The sequence below is a fragment of the Bubalus bubalis genome, chromosome 12 (assembly GCF_019923935.1).
Source record: "Bubalus bubalis isolate 160015118507 breed Murrah chromosome 12, NDDB_SH_1, whole genome shotgun sequence".
In the NCBI taxonomy this organism is placed as follows: domain Eukaryota; kingdom Metazoa; phylum Chordata; class Mammalia; order Artiodactyla; family Bovidae; genus Bubalus; species Bubalus bubalis.
The window spans coordinates 43,371,671-43,386,801 of record NC_059168.1 but is presented as its reverse complement, the minus strand read 5'-3'; the positions used below and the strand labels follow the sequence as shown (position 1 = coordinate 43,386,801).

Below are 15,131 nucleotides of genomic sequence, written 5' to 3'. Positions count from 1 at the left end.
AGCCCTTTCATAGCACCATCCTTTAGGATTTGAAATAGCTCAGCTGGAATTCCATTACCTCCACTAGCTTTGTTCATAGTGAAGCTTCCTAAGGCCCACTTGACTTCGCATTCTAGGACGTCTGGCTCTAGATGAGTGATCACACCACCACTGTGGTTATCTGGGTCATGAAGATCTGTTTTTAATAGTTCTTCTGTGTATTCTTGTCACCTCTTCTTAATATCTTCTGCTTTTCTTAGTTTCCCACAGTCAGTCTCTCCCATCAGAAAGCTTCCACAAGCCTCTTATCTTTATCTGTCAGATAGCAGACAGAATGAAAACCACAATCACAGAAAACTAATCAAACTGCATGGATCACAGCCTTGTTTAACTCAATAAAACTATGAGCTGTGCCATGTAGGGCCACCCAAGACGGACGGGTCATGGTGGAGAGTTCTGACAAAACATGGTCCACTGGAAAAGGGAATGGCAAATCACTTCAGTATTCTTGCCTTGAGAACCCCATGAACAGTATGAAAAGGCAAAAAGCCATGACACTGAAAGATGTACTCCCCAGGTTGGCCGGTGCCCAATATGCTACTGGAAAAAAGTGGAAAAATAACTCCAGAAAGAATGAAGAGAAGGAGCCAAAGCGAAAACACCACCCAGGTGTGTATGTGACTGGTGATGGAAGTAAAGCCCAAAGAACAATATTACATGGGGAGATGACTGAGGTTTATGAAAATGATAGCGTAAGCCAGTATCACCCTCCCCCAGGCCCATTTTATGTTCACCTATACCTGTTGGTTTCAATGATCACTCATTTACAAGAAGACTTACAAATCATTATCTCTAGCCTAACCCCTACACAGTCTACACGGCAGTTAATATTATACAGAATGATCACCTAGGTACACTGTTAAGTGAAAAAGGCAAATTACAGAATAAGATGAACAGTCTGATTCTATTTCCAATGTGAAAAACAACATTTAGTTTGTGTCTAAAATGTATAAAACAAGGTCTTAAGGGAAGTTGTGAACAGTGGTTATCTTTAAGAAGAGAAGTAGAATGAGGGAGTGGTATGAAATGAGATTTCTACTTCTTACTACATTTCCCTGTGTAGTTAAATCTTTTCTACATGAATGTATATTTACATTTTAAAAACAATAAAAGAGGAAAATATTTAAATACAAAGTGTTAATAAGTACTGCAATTACAAAACGGCAACCTTCAAAATCTACCTTTGTAAGCTGAGTGGGGTCAAATCGAAGAACCTTTTGGTTACAGCAGGGATAAATTCCAGTGCCAACAGTACTCAGCGAACTTCCTGCAGTAGGATAAATCACTGTCTCTGAGTGATACTGACAGTGTGAAAACTCTATGCACAGAAAAGTCTGAATAAAAGAAATACACAAAATCAAGTATTATTCCCACAGTGAAATTATACATCTCAAAAATACTCAAGACCACATACTCTATGTTCCATCACATAAAATATACAGAAAAGGCACATCTCTAGAGCTAGAACGCAGATTTGTGGATGCCTTGGGTTAAAAGTAAGACTAGGTTGGGGAGTGGATGCAAATGGATGCAAAGGATCTTTTGGGGGTGATGGAAATGTACTAAAGTTGGATGGTGGTGATGGTTGCACAATTCCAAATTTATTTAAGATCAGTAAATTGTACACTTAAAATGAATGAATTTTATGGCATGTAATAATACCTCAACAAAGCTATTAAAAAGCAAAATCAAAAATGCTATTTGAATTTCAGAGGAGTTAAATTGATCTTGATGTATATCTAATTTTATAATTAGCCAATCACAAAAGAGGTTCTCCAATGGAAAAAATTAAATAAAATTTTGCCTCCCTTATTCTTGGACATATTTTTTAAGGTAAATGCTTAACATCACTCTATCTATGACAAACATGGAGTAACTAAATCTCTCGTGAAAAACTTACTGACGTTTAATTATAAGACTAATAGTTATGTCCAGATACATTTGTAAGTTGGTAAAATAAAGAAAATAAAATGAACAATTTTAAGCACTGATCTTGAACACAAAAGATAGCCTGTAATTCAGAATTCTTAGCAGTTAGTTCCAATTATGATTTTCAAATAATAGCTTTCAATTAAAATTTTTTGAGACTGGTAAAAGCTATAAGGTGCATACTCATACAAAGTATTTTGCATACAAACTATTTTATGAGTTTATAAACTCTCTGTAATAAATATTAAATATTATGAATCAATATTCAATTTGCTTTGAAGAAGGGGAAAAAAATCCTTCAAATTTTCTGCATTCTGACATGCTAAACATCAGGTTTTAGGAGCCTGATATCTTTGATTATAAGTGACACTCCATTGTGGGGAGGACAACTATATACCTATTAAGTAGGAAAAAAAAAAACACCCAAACCAACCTGACAATATCAAGTGTTAGAAAAGATATGGGGCAACTGGAACTCCTATACATAGCTGCTGCTGCTGCTGCTGCTAAGTTGCTTCAGTCATGTCTGACTCTGAGTGACCCCATAGACGGCAGCCCACCAGGCTCCCCCATCCCTGGGATTCTCCAGGCAAGAACACTGGAGTGGGTTGCCATTTCCTTCTCCAACGCATGACAGTGAAAAGTGAAAGTGAAGTCACTCAGTCCTGTCCGACTCTTAGCGACCCCATGGACTGCAGCCCATCAGGCCCCTCCGTCCATGGGATTTTCCAGGCAAGAGTACTGGAGTGGGGTGCTATTGCTTTCTCTGCCTATACATAGCTGGAAAGGATAAAAAGTGGTTCAGGGACTTTGGGAAACTGTTAGGCATGGTATAAATGTTAAGTTTACATTTACCATACAACCCAACAATCCTATTTTCTAGGTAAATACTCAAGAGAAACATATTCACATGAAAGCCTGTATGGGAATGTTTATAGATGCTTTCTTCATAATGGCCCCAAACCAGAACCACCTGCAGTCCTCCATTGGTAAGTGGATAAACATACTGTAGTATATTCCTCTGATGAGCTACTACCTAAGGCTAAAAAGGAACAAATGGGCAGATACAACAATGTGAATAAATTTCAAATCCATTTTGCTACATAAAATAAACTAGACTCAAAAAGCTAAATACTGTATGATTCTATTTATATGACATTCTGGAAAAGTCAAAATTACAGAGACAGTAAACAGATCAGTGGCCATTAGAGGCTGAGATGGGACAAGAACTGACTAAAACCAGCCACAAGGGAATTTTTAAGGATGACAGAAGTAGTCTATGCTTTGATTGTGGTGTTAGCTATACAACTGTATGAGTTTGTCAAACCTCACAAAAAGGATATATTTTACTGTATGTAAATTATACTTCAATAAATCAAGCTTTTAAAAACTGGGAGGACATAGGGAGTCACTGGGAAGAAACTTACAGTTTGAAAAAAATGTCACTCTGATGGTTGTAATAAGCTGCTCTCTGTGCTGCCTTATTTCTATTGAAAATGAGTACCCAAGTGAGGGGGCGGGGAGACCTACGGGATTCATAAAATATTTTATGCAGAACACTCTGAATTTATACATAAGACTAATTAGGAATGACTGTGACCAATAAAGATCTAATTATTTTATAAAAGGATTTATTATAAATACCTTCAAATTGCAAGTTTTCTTGTGCTTTTAAGCCTTCATTTAGAAGAAGTGGACAAAACATTTTTGGTAACACGATTATTAATAACAAGAAGGGCACATCTCAGTAGTACCCTATCTGCAAAGGTGTTTCTGAATTTCTAAAGAAATTTATGGGCTAACAGAGAAACAGTTTGGCTGGAAATAAATGAAAGGCAACAAGAATCCTGTATCTTTTTTCTATTGAAAAAAATGAATTAGATCATATAAAAACCTGTTGGCTTTATAAAAATTCATCTAGTCATTGATTGTTTCAGCAATGGAAATAAAAAAGAGGAAGATCACAGTAAGAGAAATGAGGTCAGATGCAAGCAATGTTTAATAGCACCATTGCTTCTGCCACTAGTTTCTTAAAAAGATGTCAGATATTGTACAAACACATCTAACTAATTAAATAGCATATGTCAAAAGAGCCTGCTCTCAGTGGTTACACAACAGGATATTAAAAAAAAAAAAACTCACCTGATAACATCTTGAACAAGTTAGCCAGTTGACTGTTCCCCACAAGCGCCAATATACATCTCTCCAAGATTTTAATTCTTCAAAAAGACTATTCAAATACTCATGAACATCCCAAGTCTTATCTCTAGGGAAAAGAGCCTCAGTTGTTATATTATTTCACAAGTAAGCAATATAAACAATTTGTTTTAAACAAATATTTTTAAATTTGTGGCTTATTTTCAAGAATACTCCCCAAATGATGGCATTGGAAGGGACTACACTGAATGCTAGATAAAATTTCATTTGGGAATTTTATTCTGTTTTTTTCCTGTGGACAACAGAAAAAAGTGTCACAGACTGAATGCCAAATTATTTTACTACTCAAGATAAAGGATTATAAATTAAACATAATTTAAGGACTTCCCCAGTGGTCCAGTGGTTAAGAATCTATCTGCCAATGCAGGCAACACGGTTTGATCCATCATCCAGGAAGATCCCACATGCCACAGAGCAACTAAGCCCATGCACCATGATTACTGAGCCCATGGTCTAGGCCTGCAAGCTGCAGCTACTAAGCCTGTGTGCCATAATAATTGAAGCCTGCCTGTCCAAGAACCCACACACTGCTACTACTGAGCCCACGTGCTACAATTACTGAAGCCCGTGTGCCTCGAGCCTGTGCTCTGCAACAAGAGAAGCCACTGCAGTGAGAAGCCGACACACCACAGCCAAGAGTACCCCTGCCCTCCACAACTAGAAAAAGCCTGTGCAAAGCAACAAAGACCCAGCACAGCCCAAAGAAAAAAGGGGTATGGAGTTTCTTTTAATAATAAATACAGTTTAAGCAGGCTAACAGTTTGGACTTAAGCATATGACACTAAATGGAACATATTTAATTGTACATATCATAATTTATTGGTAATTTTAAACACTCCATTAATGTATTAGTTCTGTACATTATTTTCAAAATTATTTTCTAGTAATGGAGTAATAAAGTAATATACACTCAGGTCTCAGTAATATACATTTTTAAGTTCAATGATATAAATTTAAATAAACAGACAAGACTTAAAACTCCATTTGCTATGGTTACATGTAACAAGTTCCTATGCTTCTCTAAGTCCCTAATCTTTTTGAATTTTTGTTATTTTTGTCTTTAGTTCAAGATACAACAAAACACCATTATGTTATTGCAAACTACATCTGTTTTAAGTTATTTAAAGACATTAAAAAAATGTCATTAACAGCTAACTTGCAGGAAAAATACTTTTAATAAAACAACAAAACAGATGTCAAATTTAGTATGTTTTTTTATACAGCAATATTAAGTTATTGCTGTCAAAATGGAAGTAATTTTCAAAAGGTGATTCAAGTCTCAAGATAAAAAGGTATAAAATCCCAAGTGCTTATATCCCCTTTATTATATGAAGAGAAAAATGAAACATTTTAATGTTGACTGTGCTATTAATACTAGAGTCAAATGTCATATTTTTCTCTAGATTTGTTTTAATGTTTACAATATGAAATTAACATTTATACAGTTTTTTCTTTAATAAAAGTACTGCACATTTTTAATATAGGAAGAAAAGCAAAAAGCAAATGAAAATCATCCATAATACTATCATTCAAAGGTAACACCACAGTTAATATTTAATGAACATGTTTCTGTTTTTTTTTTTTTTTTAATAGTTTATTTATTTATTTGGCTGTGCTGGGTCTTCCTTGCTGCATAGACTTTTTCTCTAGTTGTGGCGAGCAGGGGGGTTACTCTCCAGTTGTGGTGCATGGGCTTCTCACTGTGGTGGGCCCTCTTCTTGCAGAGCACAGACTTTGGGCTTCAGTAGTTGTGGCCCATAGGTTTAGTTGTTCCACGGCCAGTGGGACCTTCCCAGACCAGGTATCGAATCTGTGTCTCCTGCATGGCAGGCAGATTCTTTACCACTGAGCCACCAGGGAAGACCCTTGAGTTTTGTTTTATAACCTGTTTTTTTTTCTTATTTAATTTACTATCAATTCTCTATGCAACTATACATTCTTCTGGGCTTCCCTGGTGACTCAGATGATAAAGAATCTGCCTGTCATACAGGAGACCTGGGTTCGATCTCAGGGTCGGGAAGATCCCCTGGAGAAGGAAATGGCTACCCACTCCAGTATTCTTGCCTGGAGAATTCCATGGACAGAGAAGCCTGGTGGGCTATAGTCCATGGGGTTGCAAAGAGTTGGACACGACTGAGCAACTGACACACACTACATATTCTTTTACATTCTCAAAGACCAAACATTCAGAAGCAATTAAATGTGTTTTATACAAATACAAAATATGTTTTGTGTTTTATACAAATACACATATTTTAGTTCATTTAATCATTTGAGTGTTGTTTTTTATTGATATACAGCAACCAATGTCCTTACTAAGTGCTTTCATAAATCAACATTACTTCTCTGAATAAATTACTAGCAGTAGGATACTGTCAGAGAACACACATATATATTTTAAAGTTTTTGTTTTCCTGAGACATTATTCCTATTTATAACCCTTTCCACCTACTCTCCAACTCAGGATGAGAACTAGTTTTGAACTTAAGGAGAATGAAAAAGAACTATGCATTAATATAATACTGAAGAAGTATGAAGACTAAATACAAAAAATCCAATTTTAAAGACAATTTGCCTCACTCTAAAATTTATCTGAAAATAAATCTGGTTCTCTTGTCAAATTCAATATAACGCTTGAAATCTATCAGTGAAAAATCATTTTAATGGCACTGATCAGAACATCTTTCAAGATAAAATATACTTTTACAACTTTGTTTTGAAAGTACCATCTTTCTAAATCAAAGTTGGATCACATGAAGAAAAAATGTTGTCCCATTCCTTTTAGAAGTAGTTTTGCTTTATAAATACACCATTAATTCACATTTAAGAAGCTGTATTTTATTTTCACTATACCTTATATGAATGTATATAATATTTCCATGCTGATCCACATTGATTTTTCCAGGAATGCAAGGAATTCTTCTTTCTGTTTCTTTTGTTAAAAGTTTCTTACACAAACAGCATCTACAATAACACAAAGATACAATTAAAAAAAAACCTTGATTAAAAAATGGCTAGAGGAAATGAACAGACATTTTTCCACAGAGGAAATATAGATGGCCGACACAGACATGAAAAGATGTTCAACATCTAATCCTCAAGGAAATGCAAATGAAGACCACAATGAGATATCACCTCACACCTGTCAGAATGGACATCATTGAAAAGAACACAAATAACAAATGCTGGTGAGGATACGGAGAAAGGGAACACCTGTACACTGTTAGTGAGAATGTAAATGGGTGCAGCCACTGCGGAAAACAGCATGAGGGCTCGCAAAAAACCAAAAACAGAACCACCATATGATCCAGCAATTTCACTCCTGGGTAGACATTAAAAAAAAACCTGATTTGAAAAGATACATACACCCCAATGTTAATAGATGCATTATTTACAACAGCCAAGATATGTAACAACCCAAGTGTCCATTATCAGAGGAATGGATAAAGAAGATGTGGTGAGTATACACACACACACACACACACACACACACACACACACACAATGGAACACTACTTGACCATAAAACTGAAATTTTGTCATCGGCAGCAACATACATGGAGGGCATTACGCTAAATGAAATAAGTCAGACAAAGAAAGACAAGTGCTGTATGTCATTACTTACATGTGGAATCTAAAAAATACAACAAACTAGTGAATATAACAAAAAAGAAGCAGACTAATAGAGAACAAACTAGTGGTCATAGGTGGGGAAAGCGTAGGGAAGGGCAAATAGGAGGAGGGGAGTGGAAATACCAACTACTGGGTTTAAGATAAGCTCAAGGATGTATTATGCAATGTAAGAAATATAGCCAATATTTTGTAATAACTGTAAATGGAAAGTAACCTTTAAGATTGTATAAAAAAAAAAGGAAAGACAATACAAAAAACATTCAAGAAGAAAATTTCAAATGTACTAAAATCAAAGAATTTAGCTGCAATACATAGCATACTAAAGAAAAATATACCTGTATAATGTTGCTGCATTATTCCGAGAATCTGGATTCAAGTACTCAGGATCAAACAGTCTCTCAATCTTCTTACAAAAAAGTTTACTAGTAACAACAAATGACCAACAAATTAATTTTCTCTATCCACGATACCAAAATTACTTGATAGTGATGAAAATAAACACTGACCTATTTGCACACATAGAAAATAAGACTAATAAGTCCTTAGAGAGTCCTTCCGTGGGAATTTATAATACATTTTTTGCTGCTCTAAGTAAACCTACTAATGAGAATTGCTTGATCAAGAATCAATTTTCACAAGAAAAATGAGGCATGTGGATGTCTACCTCTCTTTCAGTTCTTTGTTAAGGAAAATTTCAGATTGAGGATTTGGGAAGTTTAACAATCCTGGGTCTACCAATAATTTCATACATGACCTTTGGCAACTTAAAATCTCTGAAACTTATTTTCTCCATCTAGAAAATGGGGCTACTAATTTCAAATGCATAAGATTTTAAGAGGGTTAAATGAGATAGTGTTTTTAAAGAGTGTCAGACATAGTATTAAACATTCAATAAATGTTAATACTTTACTATTATGCATAATATAATAATCTGGACCTCCCAAGAGATGCTACTGGTAAAGAATTTGCCTGCCAATGCAAGAGATGTAAGAGATGCAGGCTTGATCCCTGGGTTGGGAAGATCCTCTGGAGGAGGGTATGGCAACCCACTCCAGTATTCTTGCCTAGAGAATCCTATGGACAGAGGAGCCTGGTGGGCTACAATCAATGGTGTTGCAAAACGTCAGACATGACTAAAGTGACTTAGCACGCACATAACACAATAATGTTAGACATGAACTTAATTTTTCTGTAATCATTCAGAGCAAACATCTGGAAAAAAGTTGTTTAAATCCAATCAACCACATTTCTGTCCTCATCTTACTCTACATGGTAGCAGCATTACACATATTTGAACACTTAATTGCTTCCTCCTTTTTGAAACCCTCTTTCCTTTTGCCTTCCCTTTGACCCTCTGGCTCTTCCTTCTCAGGCTCCTTAACTCTTCTTTGTTGAATCTTCCAAATGTTGGGAAGTCTTTACACTATGCTCTTGTTAATAATTAGGAAATAAACAAAACTAGCATTTATAATAGCACCAAAAAATTCAAATGCCTAGGAATAAATTTCACTTAAAAAAAAAGGAAAAATGACTCTATACTAAAAACTATAAAACACTGATAAAATAAATAGAGAGTTATACCATGTTCATGAATGGAAAGACTCAGTATTATTAAGATGTCTCTTCCCAAATCTACAGGTTCAATACTAACCCTCAAATTTGCAGGTGTGTGTGTGTGTGTGTGTGTGTGTGTATATATATGAGAGAAAAAGAAAGAGAAAATGGGCAGGTTGATTATAAAATTCATATGGAAATGCAAAGGATATAAAATGACCAAGATAGCAATCTTGGAGAATGGCAAAGCTGGAGAATTTTAGATTGGTGGTGGTGGTTGTGGTTTAGTCGCTAAGTCGTGTCTGACTCTTGCAACCCCATGGACTGTAGCCTGCCAGGCTCCTCTATCCATGGGATTCTCCAGTCAAGAATACTGGAGCAGGTTTCCATTTCTTTCTCCAGAATTTTAGATTACTAGATACCAAAAAAATATTAGAAAGCTACTGTAATTAAGACAGTGTCCTACTGATAAAAGTATAGACAAAGAAATCAACAGAACAAAATGGAGAATCCAGAAAGAGACCTCACATATACAGTCTCCTGATTAAAGGTGCCATTGCAGTTCAGTGGAGAACATGTGGTCTGGCTAGGAAATCTCATTCAGTTCTATGGCTTTAAACCTCATCTACTCATATTTTTATTTTAAGCCTTGAACTCTGACCTAAACTTCAGACTTACATCTACCTGCCATCCTACCTGAATGTCCAAGAAGTATATTAAATATATTAAATAAACCTAACAAGATCCAACGGGGAAGGCAATGGCACCCCACTCCAGTACTTTTGCCTGGAAAATCCCATGGACAGAGGAGCCTGGTGGGGGGCAGTCCATGCGGTCGCTGAGAGTCGGACACGACTGAGCGACTTCACTTTTACTCTTCACTTTCATGCATTGGAGAAGGAAATGGCAACCTACTCCAGTGTTCTTGCCTTGAGAATCCCAGGGATGGGGGAGCCTGGTGGGCTGCTGTCTCTGGGGTCGCACAGAGTCGGACACGACTGAAGCGACTTAGCAGCAGCAACAGGATCCAAACACATCTTCTGATTCCCCTCACCCCAGTCACTGCTCTATTAATGACACTATCATTCACTTAGTTACTCAACCTTAAAACCTAGTAATTATCCTAAAATATTCTCTTTTCCCATATCATCACATTTGAAAATCTATCAAATCTTTGTAATAACATACTCTGAATCCACCTACTTCCTTCCAGAGCCCCTGTCTCTAACTCTAGTCCTAAGCTTTCCATCTCTCACTAGACCACTGCACTAGACTTCAAATAGGTCTTGCTTCTTATATCCTTATAGTCTTTTCTCCATACAGAATAGACTGATTTCTTAAAAACAAACCAGATCATGCCACTCCTCTGCTTCCATTCCACCTAGAAGAAAGTAGACACTCCCTGTATGACCTAAACAGCTCCTAACGCTGTTGACCTCATCTCACACAACTCTTCCCCTTTATACTAAGGCCCTGTCTTGATAATTTTTAACATAAGTCACCATCATAATCTGTTTATATACGCCTTATACAAAGTAACTAATTTAGTTACTATTTTTCACCTCAAGCCATCAGCTCAGAATATATTTTACTTCAGGCAGATACGCTCAGTTTCTCGGCCGTGTCGGACTCTTTATGACTCTGTGGACTGTCCCACCAGGTTTCTTTGCCTATGGAATTCTTCAGGCAAGAAGACTGGAGTGGGTTGTCAGTTCCTTCTCCAGGGGATCTTCCCAACCCAGGGATTGAACCCACAACTCCTGCATCTCCTGCATTGGCAGGTGCATTCTTTACCACTGAACCACCTGAGAAGCCCCATATTTTAATTCATTTAAAATAAAATGGAAATAGATTTCCAAATATATTCTAAATATAGAATTTTTACTAAAATGAAATAAAAATAACACATTGTTTTCTAATAGGAACATTACCTTTAAAATTAAATTTTAAAAATTACCTCCTAAATTTATCTTTCTTGTCCTTTAAATCATCAACTTCATTGTGTGTAAACAGATCAGCTATACGTGTAAGAAGATTTGCATTAATACAGTTCATGTTGCATGGGGTAGCTATAATGGCATTCATATTTTTGTGGCAATACTGTATACACTGTTCAACCTAAACAAAAAACACAGAAAATAAGTGTTGAAGATAGAAACAGAAAGGATAATGTCATATCAATACTTTTCAAAGATAAAGATTCATTAAAGGCTTAACCCATGTATTGCTAGGCAATAACTTAGCTCTGCCTGTTTGTGTTAAACTATACTGTTCCAAAGTGGTCTAGTAGGTCAAATTTATACAAACATAGCTAGAAAAAATTTCAAACTTCTTAGAATATTTTGAACAACAATGTAATGAACATCTTTCATGATTGTGGCAGATATAAATCTTAAGTAGACAAACTCAAGGGTACAGATATGTGACTTTCTATTACTAAACTTAGTGACAATTTTATGTCTCCATTTCTCTAACAGAAACAATTTCAGTCACTTTAGGGTTTTCTCAGTTCTGCTGTGCTTGCTTTCTGCCTTTCTTCAATGTCAGGTATATTTACTTTTCAAGGTAGATAGTGTTTTGGGGAAAAACAGCACTGATTAATTATGTATTCTTCTAAATATTTTGCTATGACATAAAAATCATGCTTTAGGTCTTAGATTACAAAAATCAAAACTCAGAGACTCTTTTAGTCCCTCTTTTTTTTCCTATAACCCTCCCTTGAAGCAATTAATACCAGCAACAGAAGAGGGAGGGACTAAGGAGTACAAAAATACAATAAAACCTCAAACAAATAAATGAACTTCACATCTGTTAACACAGTAAAGGAATATTTTGCTCTGTGTAGTTTTACCAGAGGTGAAAAGCTAATATTCATTTAAAACTACAAAAAATATAAAAAAACATTTGAATGATAAAGAAATTTATTAAATAAAAGGAAAAAGAAGAAAAATATATTCAGTGTTAAGAGTCTGATATGGATATATTGTGCTTTTATGTTTCATCAACTATTTTTAACAACAGACATAAGCATGTGGTTTACACATACAAAATTATATCTTCTAGCAGTTGGGCATTCATTTCTTAGTTTGCTTAACTATAAATGAAAGACACAAATAAGCAGTACAAGCTTAAACCAATTATTTAAATAGTAAAACAAATATATTCCAATTAATTTTCTTTTAATTTGGTTTTATGGCCAAATCCCTTTTGGGGCAAAATTAATGCTGTTTAGTTTCATCTGATGCAACAGCTAACTCCTTCCCCGAGGATAAGTTGCTAGCTTTATAGGCATCCTGCGCAAATGACACACAGTAGCTTTAGGCCTTTCCGAATACAACAAAGTACCTCCAAACACCAGCAGCTGATTCTAATGAATCACAGTCTTGAATCAACAACTACTTTAGGAAGATGTCTCCGAATTTTCTAGACACTTGAAAAAAACATCAAGTTATATGTTAAATCAAGCATAGGTGAATAGAAGAGTTGGATCTTTTGTTAATACTTACCAGTGAATCCATTTTCAAAAACTCTGAAGAAATAAGAATTGAAATGACGTTTCCTGGCTCTAAAAAAGAGAGAGAAAAAATTAAATTCTCCTTTTGATTTTCATCTCAATCTCCTTAGAACAGGCTCCTTCTCACCTTAAAAGACGAGGTTACTTTAATAAGAACAATTTAATAAAATCTTACTATGGCTTATATGCAAGAAAGAAAATGCAAAGTTAAAATTTAGGGTATAGAGAAAACATAGCAAATTTGCCCTGGAATCAGATTTACATCGAGTAAAAAGACTCCAGCTAAAGATATGATATATACTAATTCCTCCTTAACTAAACCAGGGAAAAGGATAATTAAAATTGAGAATATAACTCATCACACAAAAATCACAGTGAAGTTATTTCAAAAGTGGTTCAAATGCTTGTTATGAACAAATGCTTAATTTAAAAGATTCTTAAAGATAATAGAAAATTTACTATTGCAAAAATGAAAAAGGCAGACTTCAAAGGCACAACCAGGGAAAGGGGATGCTGGCTGATGCCATCTTTTCAGTAAACCTCAGTCATTTTCCATGAGTTATATTTAAGGAAAAAGAAACATTTTGATATTTACTGTTACAGTACTAAGACAGTCCTCCTAAATAAAGGACTATGTACACAATAATTATAATAAGTAATTCCAATCTTTTCTTAAATAACAATTCTAGATGGAAGGTTCTCAAAAAGAAATGGTAAAGAGAGGAAGGAGTTGGTGAAAAATTTCAACTATAATATGATCCACTACAGTTAAGACCCAAGGTCTGGATTATTAGTGATGTAATTAAGCATTTTGCTAGTTTTCCTAGTTAAAGATTGCTTTTATAGAAGCTTAACATTTGTAGCCACTGATTTAAGGTGCAAGATTACAGAATGACCAAGTTTGCGCCACTTTTTTTTTAACCTTTTGACTGGTTGAAAATCTTGATTTAGCAATTTTGTAATTTTAAGAACCATTAGAAACCTTTTCCCTTAATTTGGTCACAAAAAGGTATTAAATTATGAACTTCCTCAGAAGACTTTTATACTGTCAGTATAGATTTATTTACTAGTAAGAAATTAGAAATATTTTGATATTACTGTAAATTGTAATTCTAGTGCACAGAAATACTTATATTAAACCCCACCAGTGTGATTTCCTATACAAGTCAATGCCCAAAAAAGATTACTTAGTAATTACTCTTATCATCTAAAACATTGATTCTCAAACTTTTGCTCTCAAGACCTCTTTTAAAAAAGAATCTTAAAAGCTGAGATTCCTAGAAAGCTTTTGTTTAAGTGGGTTATATCTATCCGTATTTACTATACTGGAAAATAAAACAGAAAAAAATTAAAATATTTATTATTCTTTTTCAATGAGTTAATAAACTCATTACATATTAACATAATTTTATGAAACTAACTGTATTTTTCAAAAAAAATGAAAATAACACTGTTTGACATTTTCTATAAATCTCCTCAGTGTCTGACTTAAGGGCAGATAGTTTGATTCTCACATCTGTTTGCACACTGAATTTGTGGGTAGTCTTTCTTAAAGGTTAGTTGCAATGGGAATCAAAATCATACTAAGAGCATTTCCTATTCTGCTATCTCAAAATTGTCTGATTTACCTTGCAATGAGAATGGATCTTTAATCTATGCATTATTTTTTGTTAACATCATGCATTGATCATTTGAAAAACACTGGCTTACTGAGTTATGCAGATCTTCCAAATGTTGAAACATCTCATTATACATTATATTAAAAAGTCTTATTTGTTAATATTTAAAGAAAAGTCTTTAAATATAGAGCAACTATCAAGCACATGCAAGCAGATACAAGTTTCCCAAAACTCTTAATTCTTACTTGAAAGCATGAATTTTATCACTGGCAACAAATATTGTTAGTTATTTCCCTTTCAATGACTGGCTCACTTAATTCATTTTCAAAAAACTATGCCTGGGACATTCCCTGGCCCTAGTGGTTAGGATGCTGAGTTTCACTGCCGTGACCGGGGTTCAACTCCTGATTGGCGAACTGAGATCCTGCAAGTTGTGCAGTGCAGCAAAAGAAAAATTAAAAAATAAAAAAGGAGGAAAGTATCTGCCAGATGCTTAAGTGAGGGTCTGTCAGCCATTCTTTCAAGTAAAAATGGTTTTGTAAGAAAGCAGCTAATTTAGCTTGCAACTCAGGCAACTGTACAAGTGCTTTTCCTTCAGACAACCATCATACTCCGGTGTGCAGCAA

The 15,131-nt window shown here is 35.0% G+C and overlaps 1 protein-coding gene across 8 annotated transcripts in view; it reads right to left on the bottom strand.

Moving 5' to 3' along the window:
- SANBR (SANT and BTB domain regulator of CSR) overlaps positions 1–15,131 on the bottom strand; it is a 60,188-nt gene that overhangs the window by 26,756 nt on the left and 18,301 nt on the right. For 6 of the 8 annotated variants that reach the window (XM_025261084.3, XM_044925935.2, XM_025261086.3 and 3 more), the window contains 6 exons: positions 12,879–12,937; positions 11,330–11,490; positions 8,154–8,240; positions 7,039–7,149; positions 4,111–4,234; positions 1,221–1,373 (listed from right to left, as the gene is read on the bottom strand). In XM_025261084.3, the coding sequence (XP_025116869.1) occupies positions 1,221–1,373; positions 4,111–4,234; positions 7,039–7,149; positions 8,154–8,240; positions 11,330–11,490; positions 12,879–12,937 (695 nt within the window). The remainder of the gene's footprint in view (positions 1–1,220; positions 1,374–4,110; positions 4,235–7,038; positions 7,150–8,153; positions 8,241–11,329; positions 11,491–12,878; positions 12,938–15,131) is intronic. The other 2 variants (XM_044925933.2, XM_044925934.2) reach the window with 1 other exon arrangement.